General features: G+C 39.3%; 1 protein-coding gene across 1 annotated transcript in view; it reads left to right on the forward strand.

Moving 5' to 3' along the window:
• SPTAN1 (spectrin alpha, non-erythrocytic 1) overlaps window positions 1–19,860 on the forward strand; it is a 189,149-nt gene that overhangs the window by 103,264 nt on the left and 66,025 nt on the right. Inside the window, 12 exon segments of the mRNA XM_081846710.1 lie at window positions 1,286–1,327; window positions 1,329–1,389; window positions 1,392–1,393; window positions 3,814–3,912; window positions 5,588–5,675; window positions 5,678–5,784; window positions 8,486–8,632; window positions 9,810–9,913; window positions 10,932–11,094; window positions 14,573–14,587; window positions 18,704–18,835; window positions 19,723–19,860. Coding sequence (XP_081702836.1) covers window positions 1,286–1,327; window positions 1,329–1,389; window positions 1,392–1,393; window positions 3,814–3,912; window positions 5,588–5,675; window positions 5,678–5,784; window positions 8,486–8,632; window positions 9,810–9,913; window positions 10,932–11,094; window positions 14,573–14,587; window positions 18,704–18,835; window positions 19,723–19,860 — 1,098 coding nt within the window.

A 19,860-nucleotide genomic window follows, 5' to 3' on the forward strand; every position in this document is an offset into this window, starting at 1 on the left:
CTGTCTCCTTCCTTCCCTTCCTTTGCTTCCTTCCTTCCATTCCCTTCCTTCCTTCCTTCCTTCCTTCCTTCCTTCCTTCCTTCCTTCCACCCTTCCTTCCTTCCACCCTTCCTTCCTTCCTTCTTCCCCTCCTTCCTTTCTTCCCTGCTCCTGTTTCCTTCCTTCCCTTCCTTCCTTCCTTCCTTCCTTCCTTCCTTCCTTCCCTCCCTCCCTCCCTCCCCTCCCTTCCTCTTTAGTTCCTTCCCTCCTTTCCTTTCCTCCCCTCCTTTTTTCCTTCCTTCCTTCCTTCTTTAATTCCTTCCTTCCTTCCCTCTTCCTTTTTCCCCTCCTTCCTTTCTTCCCTTTCCTTCCTTCCTTCCTCCTTCCCTCCTTCCTTTCTTCCCTGCTCCTGTTTTTCCTTCCTTCCTTCCTTCCCTCCCTCCCTCCCTCCCTCCCTTCCTTCCTTCCCCCCTTCCTTCCTTCCTTCCTTCCCTCCCTCCCTCCTTCCTTCCTTCCTTCCTTCCCCCCTTCCTTCCTTCCTTCCCTCCACCCCTCCAAGGAGAGAGAGAGAGAAGGAAGGAAGGAGAGAAGAGGGAGGGAGGGAGGGAGAAATGCGCCGAGTTGAACCAGGCCTGGAGCAGCCTGGGAAAGGGCCGACCAGAGGAAGGAGAAGCTGGGCGACTCCCACGACCTCCAGCGCCTTCCTGGGAGACTTCCGGTAGGTTCCGCCGGGAAATGCGCTCCTCCTTCCTTCCTTCCTTCTTTACCTCCTTCCTTCCTTTCTTCCCTGCTCCTGTTTCCTTCCTTCTTCTTTCCTTCCTTCCTTCTTTCCACCTTTCCTTCCTTCCCCCCCTTCCCCCCTTCCTTCCTTCCCTCCTTCCCTCCTTCCTTTCTTCCCTGCTCCTCTGTTTCCTTCCTTCCCTCCTTCTTTCCCTTCCTTCCTTCCTTCCCTCCTTCCTTTCTTCCTTCCCTCTGTGGAGGTAGGGAGGACAGGAAAGGCAGGGAGAGGAGGGAGGGAGGGAGGCAAGGAAGGAAGGGAGACAGAGAGAGAGAGGAGGAGAAGGAAGGAGGAAAGAAGGGAGGGAGGAAGGAAGAAGGAGAGAGAGAGAGAGAGAAGGAAGGAGGAAAGAAGGGAGGAAGGAAGGAAGGAGAGAGAGAGAGAAGGAAGGAGGAAAGAAGGGAGGAAGGAAGGAAGGAGAGAGAGAGAGAAGGAAGGAGGAAAGAAGGGAGGGAGGAAGGAAGGAAGGAGAGAGAGAGAGAGAGAAGGAAGGAAGGAGAGGGAGGGAGGAAGGGAGGGAGGGAGAAATGCGCCGAGTTGAACCAGGCCTGGAGCAGCCTGGGAAAACGGGGCCGACCAGAGGAAGGAGAAGCTGGGCGACTCCCACGACCTCCAGCGCTTCCTGGGAGACTTCCGGTAGGGTCCGCCGAGAGCTCCTCCTCCTTCCTTCCTTCCTTCCTCCTTTACCTCCTTCCTTTCTTCCACTGCTCCTGTTTCCTTCCTTCCTTCCTTCCTTCCTTCCTTCCTTCCTTCCTTCCTTCCTTCCTTCTACCCTTCCTTCCTTCCTTCCTTCCTTCCTTCCTTCTTTAGTTCCTTCCCTCCTTTCCTTCCTTCTTTTTTTCCTTCCTTCTTTCTTCCTTCCTTCCTTCCTTCCTTCCTTAATTCCTTCCCTTCCTTCCCTCCTTTTTCCCTCCTTCCTTTCTTCCCTGCTCCTGTTTCCTTCCTTCCTTCCTTCCTTCCTTCCTTCCTTCCTTCCTTCTTTAATTCCTTCCCTTCCTTCCCCTCCTTTTTTCCATCCTTCCTTTCTTCCCTGCTCCTGTTTCCTTCCTTCCTTCCCTCCTTTGCTTCCTTCCTTCCATTCTTCCTTCCTTCCTTCCTTCCTTCCTTCCTTCCTTCCTTCCACCCTTCCTTCCTTCCACCCTTCCTTCCTTCCTTCTTTCCCTCCTTCCTTTCTTCCCTGCTCCTGTTTCCTTCCTTCCTTCCTTCCTTCCTTCCTTCCTTCCTTCCTTCCTTCCTTCCCTCCCTCCCTCCCTCCCTCCTCCCTTCTTTAGTTCCTCCCCTCCTTTCCTTCCTCCCCTCCTTTTTTCCTTCCTTCCTTCCTTCTTTAATTCCTTCCTTCCTTCCCTCCTTTTTCCCCTCCTTCCTTTCTTCCCTGCTCCTGTTTCCTTCCTTCCTTCCTTCCTTCCTTCCTTCCTTCCTTCCCTCCTTCCTTTCTTCCCTGCTCCTGTTTCCTTCCTTCCTTCCCTCCCTCCCTCCCTCCCTCCCTTCCTTCCTTCCCCCCTTCCTTCCTTCCTTCCTTCCCTCCCTCCCTCCTTCCTTCCTTCCTTCCTTCCCCCCTTCCTTCCTTCCTTCCTTCCTTCCCTCCCTCCCTCCAAGGAGAGAGAGAGAGAAGGAAAGAGAAGGAGAGAGAGGGAGGGAGGGAGGGAGAAATGCGCCGAGTTGAACCAGGCCTGGAGCAGCCTGGGAAAACGGGCCGACCAGAGGAAGGAGAAGCTGGGCGACTCCCACGACCTCCAGCGCTTCCTGGGAGACTTCCGGTAGGTTCCGCCGGAAGCTTCCAGAGAAGGAAGGAAGGAAGGAAGGAAGGAGGGAGGGAAGGGAGGGAAGGAGAGAGAGAGAGAGAAGGGAGGAAGGGAGGAAGGGAGGAAGGGAGGAAGGAAGGAAGGAAGGAAGGAAGGAGAGAAACGAAAGGAAGGAAGGAAGGAAGGAAGGGGGGAAGGAAGGGAGGGAGGGAGGGAGGCGACGAAAGGAAGGAAGCAGAGGAGCAGGAAAGGAAGGAAGGAGGGAGGGAAGGGAGGGAAGGAGAGAGAGAGAGAGAGAGAAGGGAGGGAGGGAGGGAGGGAGGGAGGGAGGGAGGGAGGAGAGAAACGAAAGGAAGGAAGGAAGGAGGGAAGGAAGGAAGGGAGGGAGGAGAGAAACGAAAGGAAGGAAGGAAGGAAGGAAGGAAGGAAGGAAGGAAGGAGAAGAAAGGAAGGAAGCAGAGGAGCAGGGAAAGGAAGGAAGGAGGGGGGAAGGAATCTGAGAGGGAGGGAGGGACAAAGGAAAGAAGGAAGGAAGGTAGATGGGAGGAAAAGGAAGGAACCAGAGAAGGAAGGGAGGGGGAAGGGAAGGGAAGGAAGGAAGGAGGGAGGGAGGGAAGGAAGCAGAGAAACGGAAGGAAGGAAGGAAGGAAAGAAGGAGAGAAAAGGAAGGAAGGAAGGAAGGAAGGAAGGAAGGAAGGAAGGAATGGAAGGAAGGAAGGAAGCAGAGCAGGGAAGGAAGGAAGGAAGGAGAGAAATGGAAGGAAGGAAAAGGAAGGAAGGAAGGAGAGCAGGGAGGGAGGGGAGGGAGGGAGGGAAGGAAGGAAGGAAGGAAGGAAGGAGAGAGAGCAGGGAAGGAAGGAAGGAAGTCCGTGTTGGAAACGTCAAAACGATCGTAAAATTGACTTTTTTCAGGGAGGAGGCAAAAGATTGAGCATTTTTTAGGGGAGCCGCCATTTCGAGGGATCTTCTATGGGAGATCCAGTGATCTACTAGGGATCTACCCATGGGATCCGCCTGGTAGAGATCTAGTCCCGTCCCCCGTCTCCGGTTGGTTGAATCCGGCTGAAAATTAAGCAGGACCATTAAAAAATCCCTCCCTATTATTATTAATTATTATTATTAATTATTATTATTATTACTTATTAATTATTATCAATTATTATTAACTATTATTATTATTAATTATTATTATTTTTACCAGGACCATTAACAAATTCCTCCCTATAATTATTTATTATTATTATTATTATTATTGATTGATTGATTATTATTGATTATTATTAATGATTATTATTATTCCGCCCCTTTCCGCAGGATCTGATGTCTTGGATCAACGGGATCCGCGGACTCGTCTCCTCCGACGAATTAGCAAAGGACGTGACCGGGGCGGAGGCTTTGCTGGAGAGACACCAAGTACATCACTATTAATAATCATTAATATTCTAATATTCTCGATACCTGGGGGGATCGGTTTTGTTTTATTTTCATTTTTTTACTTGCTTCTGGTCTCCCAAGCTTTTTATTATTATTATTATTTTATTTATTATTTATTATTATTTACTATTATTATTGTTGTTGTTGTTGTATTATTCTTACATTTTTATTTTATTTTATTTTATTTTATTTTATTTTATTTTATTTTATTTTATTTTATTTTATTTTATTTTATTTTATTGGACTCATTTCTGGTCCGCTCACGGGAAACGTCTCCTGAGCTGCTTTTTATTTTATTTTATTTTATTTTATTTATTTGACTCACTTCTGGTCCGCTCACGGTAAACGTCTCCTGAGCTGCTATTATTATTAGTAGTAGTAGTAGTAGTATTATTATTATTATTATTATTATTGTATTTTTATTTTATTTTATTTTATTTTATTGGACTCACTTCTGGTCCGCTCACGGGAAACGTCTCCTGAGCTGCTGTAATTATTAGTAGTAGTAGTAGTAGTAGTATTAGTATTATTATTATTTTATTTTATTTTATTTTATTATTTTATTTTATTTTATTTTATTTTATTTTATTTTATTTATTATTTATTTTATTTTATTTTATTTTTATTGGACTCACTTCTGGTCCGCTCACGGGAAACGTCTCCTGAGCTGCTGTAATTATTATTATTAGTAGTAGTAGTATTAGTATTATTTTTATTTTATTTTATTTTATTTTATTTTATTTTATTTTATTTTATTTTATTTTATTTATTTTAATTTTATTTTATTGGAGCACCGTAATTTTTTTTTATTTTTTTATTTTTTAATTTTTATTTCAAATTCTTTATTTTTAATTTTTAATTTTTAATTTTTAATTTTTAATTTAATTTAAAAATTCAATTCAATTTAAATTTAAATTTCATTTCACTTTACCCCCTAGGAGCACTGTAAATTTTTATTTTTTTATTTTTTATTTAATTTAAAATTCAATTCAATTTCAATTTCATTTTCACTTTACCCCCTAGGAGCACCGCAAATTAAATTTTTAATTTTTAATTTTTAATTTTTAATTTTTAATTTTTAATTTTTAATTTTTAATTTTTAATTTTTAATTTTTAATTTTTAATTTTTAATTTTTAATTTAATTTTTAATTTTTAATTTAATTTAAAATTCAATTTAAAATTCAATTCAATTTTAATTTTTATTTAATTTCACTTTACCCCCTAGGAGCACCGCAAATTAAATTTTTAAATTTTAAATTTTAAATTTTAAATTTTTAAATTTCATTTCCTTTTATTTAATTTCACTTTACCCCCTAGGAGACCACAAATGAAAACTTTAAATTTTTAAATTTTAAATTTTAAATTTTAAATTTTAAATTTAAATTTGAAATTTGAAATTTAATTGAAATTTGAAATTTAATTTAAATTTGAAAATTTGAAATTTTAATTTTAAATTTGAAATTTAATTGAAATTTGAAATTTAATTGAAATTTGAAATTTGAAATTTTAATTTGAAATTTGAAATTTGAAATTTAAATTTGAAATTTGAAATTTGATTGAAATTTGAAATTGAATTGAAATTTGAAATTTGAAATTTTGAAAAATTGAATTGAATTCCATGGAATTCCATTTCACTTGCTCCCCCCCCCGCAGGAGCACCGCACCGAAATCGACGCCCGTTCCGGAACCTTCCAGGCCTTCGAACAATTTGGCCAGCACCTCTTGGCCCGCGGCCATTACGCCAGCCGGAAATTGAGGAGAAATTGGGGGTCCTGGACCAGCAGAGGGCCGACCTAGAGAAAGCCTGGGTCCAGCGCCGGATGATGCTGGACCAGTGCCTGGAGCTGCAGGTGATTGGTCCGTTCCGGAGAGGGGGCGGGCCTCCGGAGAGGGGGCGGGGCTTCTGGCTTTCATTAACTGGCGGTCTATTTCTTCGTAAATTAAATTAAATTAGTATTTAGATAGATAGATAGATAGATAGAGGGCGGAGTCTTGGGGTCTGGCTCCGCCCCCTCACCCCTCTCCTGCCCCCTGGGTGGCCAACAGGTGGAACAACTAAGTTCTGGGTTTCCGTGGGGCAGAGGGCGGAGTCTTGGGGTCTGGCTCCGCCCCCTTCACCCCTCTCCTGCCCCCACTTGGGGGTCAGAGGGGGTCCGGGTGGCCGACATGTGGAACAGCTAAGTCCTGGGTTTCCGTGGGTCACAGGGCGGAGTCTTGGGGTCTGGCTCCGCCCCCTCACCCCTCTCCTGCCCCCCACTTGGGGGTCAGAGGGGGTCTGGGTGGCCGACATGTGGAACGGCTAAGTCCTGGGTTTCCGTGGGTCAGAGGGCGGAGTCTTGGGGTCTGGCTCCGCCCCCTCACCCCTCTCCTGCCCCCACTTGGGGATCAGAGGGGGTCTGGGTGGCCGACATGTGGAACGGCTAAGTCCTGGATTTCCGTGGGTCAGAGGGCGGAGTCTTGGGGTCTGGCTCCGCCCCCTCACCCCTCTCCTGCCCCCCACTTGGGGGTCAGAGGGGGTCCAGGTGGCCGACATGTGGAACAGCTAAGTTCTGGGTTTCCGTGGGGCAGAGGGCGGAGTTCTGGGGGTCTGGCTCCGCCCCCTCACCCCTCTCCTGCCCCCCACTTGGGGATCAGAGGGGGTCCGGGTGGCCGACATGTGGAACGGCTAAGTCCTGGGTTTCCGTGGTCAGAGGGCGGAGTCTTGGGGTCTGGCTCCGCCCCCTCACCCCTCTCCTGCCCCCCACTTGGGGATCAGAGGGGGTCTGGGTGGCCGACATGTGGAACGGCTAAGTCCTGGATTTCCGTGGGTCAGAGGGCGGAGTCTTGGGGTCTGGCTCCGCCCCCTCACCCCTCTCCTGCCCCCCACTTGGGGGTCAGAGGGGGTCCAGGTGGCCGACATGTGGAACAGCTACGTTCTGGGTTTCCGTGGGGCAGAGGCGGAGTTCTGGGGGTCTGGCTCCGCCCCCTCACCCCTCTCCTGCCCCCCACTTGGGGGTCAGAGGGGGTCCGGGTGGCCGACATGTGGAACAGCTAAGTCCTGGGTTTCCGTGGGTCACAGGGCGGAGTTCTGGGGGTCTGGCTCCGCCCCCTCACCCCTCTCCTGCCCCCCACTTGGGGGTCAGAGGGGGTCCGGGTGGCCGACATGTGGAACGGCTAAGTCCTGGGTTCCGTGGGGCAGAGGGCGGAGTCTTGGGGTCTGGCTCCGCCCCCTCATCCCTCTCCTGCCCCCCACTTGGGGGTCAGAGGGGGTCTGGGTGGCCGACATGTGGAACGGCTAAGTCCTGGGTTTCCGTGGGTCAGAGGGCGGAGTCTTGGGGTCTGGCTCCGCCCCCTCACCCCTCTCCTGCCCCCCACTTGGGGGTCAGAGGGGGTCTGGGTGGCCGACATGTGGAACAGCTAAGTTCTGGGTTTCCGTGGGTCAGAGGGCGGAGTCTTGGGGTCTGGCTCCGCCCCCTCACCCCTCTTCTGCCCCCCCCCACCTGCCCCACAGCTCTTCCACCGGGACTGAGCAGGCAGAGAACTGGATGGCGGCCCGGGAGGCCTTCCTCAATATGGAGGACAAGAGCGACTGTAGGGTCCCCCACTTGGGGCACTTGGGGGTCAGATGGGGGTCCTACACAGGGGGCACCGCCTGGAACCATCGAGGGTCCCCTACTTGGGCACTTGGGGGGCAGAGAGGGATTTGCATGGCCAACATGGGGGGACAGCCCCAAACCCGCTGTCCCCCCGTGTTGGCCATGCAGATCCCTCTCTGCCTTCCTGTGCAGACAGGAAGTCCCCTTCTTCCATGGGTCACAGGGCAGAGTTCTGTGGGTCCGGGTCCGCCCCCCCACATCAGAAAACCCACTTGGGGGTCTGGCATGGAGGCGCCACCCAAAACCCACTACCCGGACCCCGTTTCCTGTGCAGACAGGAAGTCCCGGTCTAGCGTGGGTCGGAGAGCTCTGCCCCCTAACCCCTGACCCCTAACGTCTGCCCCACAGCTCTTCCACCGGGACTGTGAGCAGGTGGAAAATTGGATGGCGCTACCCAGACCCCGCTTCCTGTGCAGACAGGAAGTCCTGGTCTAGCGTGGGTCGGAGAGCTCTACCCCCTAACCCCTGACCCCTAACCTCTGCCCCACAGCTCTTCCATCGGGACTGTGAGCAGGCGGAAAATTGGAGGGCGCTACCCGGACCCCGCTTCCTGTGCAGACAGGAAGTCCTGGTCTAGCGTGGCTCGGAGAGCTCTGACCCCTAACCCCTGACCCCTAACCTCTGCCCCACAGCTCTTCCACCGGGACTGTGAGCAGGCGGAGAATTGGATGGCGCTACCCGGACCCCGCTTCCTGTGCCGACAGGAAGTCCTGGTCTAGCGTGGCTCGGAGAGCTCTGACCCCTAACCCCTGACCCCTAACCTCTGCCCCACAGCTCTTCCACCGGGACTGTGAGCAGGCGGAAAATTGGATGGCGCTACCCGGACCCCGCTTCCTGTGCAGACAGGAAGTCCTGGTCTAGCGTGGCTCGGAGAGCTCTGACCCCTAACCCCTGACCCCTAACCTCTGCCCCACAGCTCTTCCACCGGGACTGTGAGCAGGCGGAGAATTGGATGGCGGCCCGGGAGGCGTTCCTCAACACGGAGGACAAAGGTGATTCGCTGGACAGTGTGGAGGCGCTAATTAAGAAGCACGAAGATTTCGACAAGGCGATCAACGTCCAGGTGAGGGGGAAATTATTATTATTATTATTATTATTATTATTATTATTATTATTATTATTATTAAATTTTATATATTCTCTTCTTCTGATTTCAATTCCATTCATTTTTTTAAATTTATTTATTTTTAAATAATATTTATTAAAGTTTCGAAAATATGACAAAAATGCAAAATAAAAATAAAATGAAATAAAATAAAATAAAAAATTCAATTTTTATTTTCTGACATTTCTGATTGGATTGGACTCGTTTCTGCTTTGCTCGCCGGAAACATTTATTTCTTGATTGATTGGGGGGGGGACGGGAGGAAGTCAGTTGACAGGAAATTATTTATTTTATTTTATTTTATTTTTATTTTTATTTTATTTTATTTTATTTTATTGGACTCGTTTCTGGTCCGCTCACCCAAAACGCCCCCCAAGCTTTTTCTTTTGATTATTTTATATTACATATTTTTTCTATTCTATTCTATTCTATTCTATTCTATTCTATTCTTTTCTATTTCTATTTCTATTTCTATTTCTATTTCTATTTCTATTTCTTATTTTATTGGACTCGTTTCTGGTCTGCCCCCCCCCCGGCTTTTTCTTTTGAATATTTTATTTTCTTATTATTCTAATATTATATTATATATTTTTAATTTTATTTTATTGGAGCTTTTTCCCCGATTATTTTATTTTATTTATTTTTCTATTCAATTCTATATTATTTTTTCCTTTTCACTTCATTTCATTATTTTATTTTATTTTATTTTATTTTATTTATTTATTTTTTTATTTTATTTTATTGGAGCTTTTTTTGGATTATTTTATTTTATTTATTTTTCTATTCTATTCTATATTATTTTTTTCATTTCATTTCATTTCATTATTTTATTTTATTTTATTTTATTTTTATTTTTTTTAAAATTTTATTTTATTGGAGCTTTTTCCCTGATTATTTTATTTTATTTATTTTTCTATTCTATTCTATATTATTTTTTTCATTTCATTTCATTTCATTATTTTATTTTATTTTATTTTATTTTATTTTATTTTATTTTATTTTATTTTATTTTATTTTATTTTATTTTATTAGTATTTTATTTTAAATTTTATTTGATTGGACTCGTTTCTGGAAACGCCCCCCAAGCTTTTTCTTTCAATTTTTTTAATCCTTTGATTTTATTTTTTCCGTCTAGGAGGAAAAAATTGCCGCTCTGCAATCGTTCGCCGAACAGCTGATTTCGGCCGACCACTACGCCAAAGGAGTCGTCGCCAATCGGCGTAACGAAGTTCTGGACAGGTCAGTGATTATGATTAATAATAATAATAATAATAATAATTTATTAATACCCCACCCAACTGGCTGGGTTTTCCCAGGCACTGTGATTTCCCTACAGAATATTAATAAGAGTAATAATAATAATAATAATAATAATAATAATAATAATAATAATACAATAATATTACAGGTGAGCATTTCAGGTGAGGATAATAATAATAATAATAATAATAATAATAATAATAATAATTTGTACTCCCAACTGGCTGCGTTTTCCAAGGCACTGTGAGCGGCTCCCTAAATAATAATAATAATAATAATAATAATAATAATAATAATAATAATAATATAAAATAACAATAATACAGGTGAGGATAATAATAATAATAATAATAGTAATAATAATAACAACAATAATAATAATTTGTACTCCTCCCAACTGGCTGGATTTTCCAAGGCACAGTGAGCAGCTCCCTAAATAATAATATTACTACTACTAATAATAATAATAATATAAAATAACAATAATACAGGTGAGGATAATAATAATAATAATAATAATAATAATAATAATTTGTACTCCTCCCAACTGGCTGGGTTTTCCAAGGCACTGTTAGCGGCTCCCTAAATAATAATAATAATAATAATAATAATAATAATATAAAATAATAATATAAAATAATAATAATACAGGTCAGGATTTCAGTTGAGGAAAATAATAATAATAATAATAATAATAATAATAATAATAATAATAATAATAATAATTTGTACTCCTCCCAACTGGCTGGGTTTTCCAAGGCACTGTGAGCGGCTCCCTAAATAATAATAATAATAATAATAATAATAATAATAATAATAATATATAATAATAATAATAATAATAATAATAATAATAATAATAATAATAATAATAAATAATAATAATACAGGTGAGGATTTCAGGTGAGGATAATAATAATAATAATAATAATATAAAAGAATATGAATAATAATAATAGTGGTTACTTTTATCGTTCTTGTTCTTCCCGCCCCCCAGGTGGCGCCGTCTGAAGGCCCAGATGATTGAGAAGCGCTCCAAGCTGGGCGAGTCCCAGACCCTCCAGCAGTTCAGCCGCGACGTCGACGAGATCGAGGCCTGGATCAGCGAGAAGCTGCAGACGGCCAGCGACGAATCCTACAAGGATCCCACCAACATCCAGGTGGGGGATCCTGAGAAGGAGGGATTATTAGATAATTATTAGACAATATTAGGATGATTAGATGGTTGTATTTTGGAATATTGTTGGATTATTAGAGGATTATTAGGAGGATGAGAATCCTACAAGGATCCCACCAACATCTGGGTGAGGGATCCTAAGAAGGAGGGATTATTAGAGGATTATTAGAGGATTATTAGGATTATTAGATGATTATTAGGATGATTGGGTTGTTGTATGTGAGATTATTAGAGGATTATTAGAGGATTATTAGGAGGATGAGAATCCTACAAGGATCCCACCAAGATCCGGGTGAGGGATCCTGAGAAGGAGGGATTATTAGATAATTATTAGACAATATTAGGATGATTAGATGGTTGGATGTTGGAATATTGTTAGATTATTAGGGGATTATTAGACGATAATTAGAGGATTATTAGGAGGATGAGAATCCTACAAGGATCCCACCATCTAGGTGAGGGATCCTGAGAAGGAGGGGTTATTAGGCGATTATTAGAGGGTTATTAGGATGATTAGATGGTTGGATGTTGGAATATTGTTAGATTATTAGAGGATGATTAGAGGATTATTGGGATGATGAGAATCCTACAAGGATCCCAGCAACATTCAGGTGAGGGATCCTAAGAAGGAGGGATTATTAGATAATTATTAGACAATATTAGGATGATTAGATGGTTGTATGTTGAATGTTAGATTATTAGAGGATGATTAGAGGATTATTGGGATGATGAGAATCCTACAAGGATCCCACCAACATTCGGGTGAGGGATCCTGAGAAGGAGGGATTATTAGATAATTATTAGACAATATTAGGATGATTAGATGGTTGAATGTTGGAATATTGTTGGATTATTAGAGGATTAGTAGGAGGATGAGAATCCTACAAGGATCCCACCAACATCTAGGTGGGGGATCCTGAGAAGGAGGGATTACTGGACGATTATTAGGCGATTATTAGGATGATTAGATGGTTGGATGTTGGAATATTGTAAGATTATTAGAGGATGATTAGAGGATTATTAGGAGGATGAGAATCCTACAAGGATCCCACCAACATCCGGGTGAGGGATCCTAAGAAGGAGGGATTATTAGATAATTATTCAACAATATTAGGATGATTAGATGGTTGGCTGTTGGAATATTGTTGGATTATTAGAGGATTATTAGGAGGATGAGAATCCTACAAGGATCCCACCAACATCTAGGTGAGGGATCCTGAGAAGGAGGGATTACTGGACGATTATTAGGCGATTATTAGGATGATTAGATGGTTGGATGTTGGAATATTGTTAGATTATTAGAGGATGATTAGAGGATTATTGGGATGATGAGAATCCTACAAGGATCCCACCAACATCCGGGTGAGGGATCCTAAGAAGGAGGGATTATTAGATAATTATTAGACAATATTAGGATGATTAGATGGTTGTATGTTGGAATATTGTTGGATTATTAGGGGATTATTAGGAGGATGAGAATCCTACAAGGATCCCACCAACATCTAGGTGAGAGATCCTGAGAAGGAGGGATTATTAGGCGATTATTAGGCGATTATTAGGATGATTAGATGGTTGTATGTTGGAATATTGTTGGATTATTAGAGGATTATTAAAGGATTATTAGAGGATTATTAGGACGATGAGAATCCTACAAGGATCCCACCAACATCCGGGTGAGGGATCCTGAGGAGGGATTATTGGACGATTATTAGGCGATTATTAGGATTATTAGATGGTTGGATGTGAGGTTATTGTTGGATTATTAGAGGATGATTAGAGGATAATTAGAGGATTATTAGGATGATGAGAATCCTACAAGGATCCCACCAACATCCGGGTGAGAGATCCTAAGAATGAGGGATTATTAGAGGATGATTAGAGGATTATTAGGATTATTAGATGATTATTAGAATGATTGGATTGAGAGATCCTGAGAAGGAGGGATTATTAGATCATTATTAGACAAATATCAGGATGATTAGATTGTTGTATGTTGGAATATTGTTAGATTATTAGAGAATTATTACAGGATTATTAGAGGATTATTAGAGGATTATTAGGATGATGAGAATCCTACAAGGATCCCACCAACATCCAGGTGAGAGATCCTGAGAAGGAGGGATTATTAGATCATTATTAGACGAATATCAGGATGATTAGATGGTTGTATATTGGAATATTGTTAGATTATTAGGGGATTATTAGAGGATTATTAGAGGATTATTAGGATGATGAGAATCCTACAAGGATCCCACCAACATCCAGGTGAGAGATCCTGAGAAGGAGGGATTATTAGATCATTATTAGACGAATATTAGGATGATTAGATGGTTGTATATTGGAATATTGTTAGATTATTAGAGGATTATTAGACACTTACTAGGATGATTAGATGAAATGCAGACCGGAAATCCCCAGGACTGGATCCCCCGGACCGGATCCCCCTGGACCGGATCCCCTGGACCAGAATCCCCGGGACTGGTTCCTTTTGGACCATATCCCACTGGGCCAGAATCCCCTGGACTGGATCCTTCCAGACCAGATGCCCTGGACCGGATCCTTCAGGATCAGATCCCCGGGACCGCAACCCCGGGACCGAATCCTTTGGGACCAGATCCCTCTGGACCCAAATCCCCGGTGCTGGATCCCAGATGCCCTGGGACCGGATCCCTCCGGACCGGATCCCCCTGCTCTCTCCTCCGTCTCCCAGAGGGCAGAGAACCAGCCGCCGTGGGGAGATCCGCCAGAGATCCGCCGGGGCGGCCTGATCCCGACGCCCCTAAGGAAATTCCCCCGGGATCCCTCCCCCGCCGGGTCCTTCTCCTGCCAGATCCCTCTCCTGCCAGATCTCTTCCCCGCCAGATCCCTCTCCGGACCGGATCCCCCTGCTCTCTCCTCCGTCTCCCAGAGGGCAGAGAACCAGCCGCCGTGGGGAGATCCGCCAGAGATCCGCCGGGGCGGCCTGATCCCGACTCCCCTAAGGAAATGCCCCCGGGATCCCTCCCCCGCCAGATCCCTCTCCCGCCAGATCCCTCTCCTGCCAGATCTATTCCCCGCCAGATCCCTCTCCGGACCGGATCCCCCTGCTCTCTCCTCCGTCTCCCAGAGGGCAGAGAACCAGCCGCCGTGGGGAGATCCGCCAGAGATCCACCGGGGCGGCCTGATCCCGACTCCCCTAAGGAAATGCCCCCGGGATCCCTCCCCCGCCGGGTCCTTCTCCTGCCAGATCCCTCTCCTGCCAGATCTATTCCCCGCCAGATCCCTCTCCCGCCAGATCCCTCTCCTACCGCATCCCTCTCCCGCCGGATCCCTCTCCCGCCGGATCCCTTCCCGCTCCCGGCCAACCGGAAAGCGGTCTCCGTTTTCCTCCCCCCCGCCGCCGGATTGACAGGCACTGGATCCCGAGCACCGGATCCTGATCTCTCTCTCTCTTCTTTTCTTCTTTCCCTCTCTCTTTCCAGCTTTCCAAACTCCTGGTAAGTCTCTCCGTTATTTGTGGGTCTGAAGTCGGCTTTTCTTCTTCTTCCTCCTTCTTTTCTTCTTCGTCTTTTTCTCATTTCTTCTTTTCTTTTTATTCTTATTTATCATTTATTCTTTTATTTTATTCTTCTTCTTTATCATTTATTCTTTTATTCCTCTTCTTTTATTCTGATTTATTCTTTTATTCTTCTTCTTTTTGTTCTTATTTATTATTCTTTTATTCTGATTTATTCTTTTATTCTTTTATTCTTATTCTTATTTATCATTTATTATTCTTTTATTCTGATTTATTCTTTTATTCTGATTCTTTTATTCTGATTTATTCTTATTCTTTCTTCTTCATTTCTTCTTCGTCTTTTTATCATTTCTTCTTTTATTTTTATTCTTATTTATCATTCTTTTATTTTATTCTTCTTCTTCTTTATCATTTATTCTTTTATTCTTCTTTTATTCTGATTTATTCTTTTATTCTTTTATTCTTCTTATTTATCATTTATTCTTCTTTTATTCTGATTTATTCTTTTATTCTTTTTTTATTCTTAGTTATTCTTATTCTTATTTATTCTTTTCTTCTTCTTATTTATCATTTCTTCTTTTATTTTTATTCTTATTTGTCATTTATTCTTTTATTTTATTCTTCTTATTTATCATTTATTCTTTTATTCTTCTTTTATTCTGATTTATTCTTTTATTCTTATTCTTTTTGTTCTTATTTATTATTCTTTTATTCTGATTTATTCTTTTATTCTTATTCTTATTTATCATTTATTCTTCTTTTATTCTGATTTATTCTTTTATTCTTATTTTTTTATTCTTATTTATTCTTATACTTATTTATTCTTTTCTTCTTATTTATCATTTATTCTTTTATTTTTATTCTTATTTATCATTTATTCTTTTATTTTATTCTTCTTCTTATTTATCATTTATTCTTTTATTCTTCTTTTATTCTGATTTATTCTTTTATTCTTATTCTTTTTGTTCTTATTTATTATTCTTTTATTCTGATTTATTCTTTTATTCTTTTTCTTATTTATCATTTATTCTTCTTTTATTCTGATTTATTCTTTTATTCTTATTTTTTTATTCTTATACTTATTTATTCTTTTCTTCTTTTTATTTATCATTTATTCTTTTATTCTTCTTCTTATTTATCATTTATTCTTTTATTCTTCTTTTATTCTGATTTATTCTTTTATTCTTTTATTCTTATTCTTATTTATCATTTATTCTTCTTTTATTCTGATTTATTCTTTTATTCTTATTTTTTTATTCTTATACTTATTTATTCTTTTCTTCTTTTTATTTATCATTTATTCTTTTATTCTTCTTCTTATTTATCATTTATTCTTTTATTCTTCTTTTATTCTGATTTATTCTTTTATTCTTATTATTTTTATTCTTATTTATTCTTATTCTTATTTTATTCTGATTTATTCTTTTATTCTTATTATTTATCATTTATTCTTTTATTCTTATTTTTATTCTTTTATTCTGATTTTTATTCTGATTTATTCTTATTCTTATTTTATTCTGATTTTTTTTATTCTTATTCTTTTTATTCTTATTTTTTCTTATTCTGATTCTGATTCTCATTTATTCTTTATTCTTTTATTCTTATTCTTTTTATAATTTATTCTTTTATTCTTATTCTTCTTTTATTCTTACTTATTCTTTTATTCTTGTTTTTCTTTATTCTTTTATTCTTATTCTTATTCTTTTTATTCTTACTTATTGTTTTATTCTTATTTTTATTTATTCTTTTATTCTTATTCTTATTCTTATTTTATTCTGATTTATTCTTTTATTCTTATTCTTATTCTTTTTTTCTGATTTATTCTTTTGTTCTTATTTTTATTTATTCTTTTATTCTTATTCTTATTTTTATTCTGATTTATTCTTTTTTTCTTATTCTTATTCTTTTTATTCTGATTTATTCTTTTATTCCTATTTTTCTTTATTCTTTTATTCTTATATATTCTTTTATTTTTCTTATTATTATTTCCGATTCTTTTATTCTTATTTATCACTTACTATTTTATTCTTCTTACTCCTATTTCTGATTCTTTTATTCTTATTTATTTTATTTTTATTATTTCCGATTCTTTTATTCTTATTTATCATTTCTTCTTTTATTCTTTTTCTGATTATTACCGATTCTTTTATTCTTATTTTATTTTTATTCTTATTCTTATTATTACCAATTCTTTTATTCTTATTTCTTATTTGCTATTTTATTCTGATCATTTCCAATTCTTTTATTCTAATTCTTATTATTTCAGATTCTTTTATTCTTATTTATTATTTATTCTCTTCTTCTTTCCAATTCTTTTATTCTTATTTATTTAGTCTTTTATTCTTATTATTCCTTATTATTTTATTCTCATTTATTCTTTATTCTTTTATTCTTCTTTATCACTTATTATTTTCTTCTTCTTCTTCTTTCCAATTCTTTTATTCTTATATATTCTAATTTATCATTTATTATTTTACTATTATTTTTATTATTTCCGATTCTTTTGTTCTTATTTATCATTTATTCTTTTCTTCTTCTTATTTCCAACTCTTTTATTCTTATTTATTTAGTCTTTTATTCTTATTATTCCCTATTATTCCATTCTCATTTATTCTTTATTCTTTTATTCTTGTTTATCACTTATTATTTTATTCTTATTTCCGATTCTTTTATTCTTATTTATTCTTATTTATCATTTATTATTTTACTATTATTTTTATTATTTCCGATTCTTTTGTTCTTATTTATCATTTATTCTTTTCTTCTTCTTATTTCCAATTCTTTTAATCTTATTCATTTAGTTTTTTATTCTTATTATTCCTTATTACTTTATTCTCATTTATTCTTTATTCTTTTATTCTTCTTTATCACTTATTATTTTATTCTTCTTCTTCTTATTTCCGATTCTTTTAATCTTATTTATTCTTATTTATCATTTATTATTTTACTATTATTTTTATTATTTCCGATTCTTTTGTTCTTATTTATCATTTATTCTTTTCTTCTTCTTCTTCTTTCCAATTCTTTTATTCTTATTTATTTAGTCTTTTATTCTTATTATTCCTTATTATTTTTTTCTCACTTATTCTTTATTCTTTTATTCTTCTTTATCACTTATTATTTTATTCTTCTTATTTCCGATTCTTTTATTCTTATTTATTCTTACTATTATTTTTATTATTTCCAATTCTTTTATTCTTATTTATTCTTATTTATCATTTATTATTTTACTATTATTTTTATTATTTCCAATTCTTTTGTTCTTATTCTTATTCTTTTCTCATTTCCCCCATTCGCTCGCTCGTCCGTCTCTCTCGTTTTTCGTTTCTCCCCCCGCTCGTCGAATGACATCATCGCAGTCCATGTTTCGTTTTTAATTGTTTCATTTTTAATTAATATTTATACATAAGAGATCTATAAATACGTTAACCTATTTGTCTATTTATTGACCTGTTCCTTCATTAAGTCATTTACTTTTAAACTTATTTATTTATTAACCTGTTTCTTTATAAACCTGCGTTTATTAACCTTTTATTTCTTTATTAACCTGTTTTTATTAATTAATCTATTAACCTACTTATTTATTAACCTGTTTTTATTAATTAATCTATTAACCTACTTATTTATTAACCTGTTTTTATTAATTAATCTATTAACCTACTTATTTATTAACCTGTTTTTATTAATTATATTTTTATTATTAATAATAGATTAATTAATAAAAACAGGTTAATAAATAAGTAGGTTAGTAGGTTAAGCTGTTTATTAACCTATGTTGGTTTATTAACCTTTTATTTCTTTATCAACCTGTTTTTATTAATTAATCTATTAACCTACTTATTGGTTAACCTGTGTATTATTTATCAACTTATTTATTTACTTTTTATTTATTGACCCATTTATTATATATATATATAATTGTTAATAATAATATTTTGCCCAACATTTTATTATATTATTATTGTTAATAATAATAATATTTTGCCCAATATTTTATTATATTATTATTGTTAATAATAATATTTTGCCCAATATTTTATTATATTATTATTGTTAATAATAATAATATTTTGCCCAATATTTTTCGTATTTCCAGAGCAAGCACCAGAAACACCAGGCCTTTGAGGCGGAGCTACAAGCCAACGCCGACCGGATCCGGGGCGTCATCGACGTCGGCAACTCCCTCATTGAGCGCGGGGCCTGCGCCGGGAGCGAGGACGCCGTCAAGGTGGGTCGGTTTGCGCGGCAAAGCCTGTCATGTGACCTGTCGTATAAAAGCCCACGGCGTTCGGGAGAGAATGGTAGTTCCTGATTGGGCGTATCTGCTTCCTGGGCGGAGCTTTGGAGGTTTTCGTGTAGCCAGGTCTGTCTGCTCCTGCCATTTCCTTCTCCTAGGTTTCCCCAATTTCCTAAAGCCTGTCATGTGACCTGTCATATAAAAGCCCATGTCCTTCTGAAAATATTGGTACTTCCTGTTTGGATGTATCTACTTCCTGGGCGGAGCTTTTGAGGTTTTTGTGTAGCTCGGCCTATGTGCTCCTTCTCGTCCTGTTTCTGAATTTCCAAAAGCAGACAAGCCTGTCATGTAACCTGTCATATAAAAGTTCACAGCATTCTGAAACAAAGAGATTGGCACTTCCTGTTTGGGCTTAGCTCCTTCCTCGGCAGAGCGAGGCAAATTTCCTGAATTTCCTAAAGCGGACAAGCCTGTCATGTGACCTGTCATATAAAAGCCCAAGTCATTCTGAAACTATCAGCACTTCCTGTTTGGATGTATCTACTTCCTGGGTGGAGCTTTTGAGGTTTTCGTGTAGCTCGGCCTATAGGCTCCTTCTCATCCTGTTTCTGAATTCCCCAAAGCAGACAAGCCTGTCATGTGACCTGTCATATAAAAGCCCATGTCCTTCCGAAAATATTGGTACTTCCTGTTTGGATGTATCTACTTCCTGGGCGGAGCTTTTGAGGTTTTTGTGTGTCTGGCCAGTCCCAAATTCTGATTGTTATCCACATTTCGAGGCTTCGTCTCTTGGAAACTGGCATAAAATATTTGGATTTGATGGAATTTAATGTTGGTTCCCGAATTTCCCCCCATTCTTCTTCCTCCCTCCCCTCTAGGCCCGATTGGCCGCCCTGGCCGACCAATGGCAGTTCCTCGTTCGAAAATCGGCCGAGAAAAGTCACCGTCTGAAGGAAGCCAATAAGCAACAGAATTTCAACACCGGGATCAAAGACTTTGACTTCTGGCTTTCAGAG

Source organism: Podarcis erhardii (assembly GCF_964252035.2).
Source record: "Podarcis erhardii genome assembly, chromosome: Z".
Classification (NCBI taxonomy): Eukaryota; Metazoa; Chordata; class Lepidosauria; order Squamata; family Lacertidae; genus Podarcis; species Podarcis erhardii.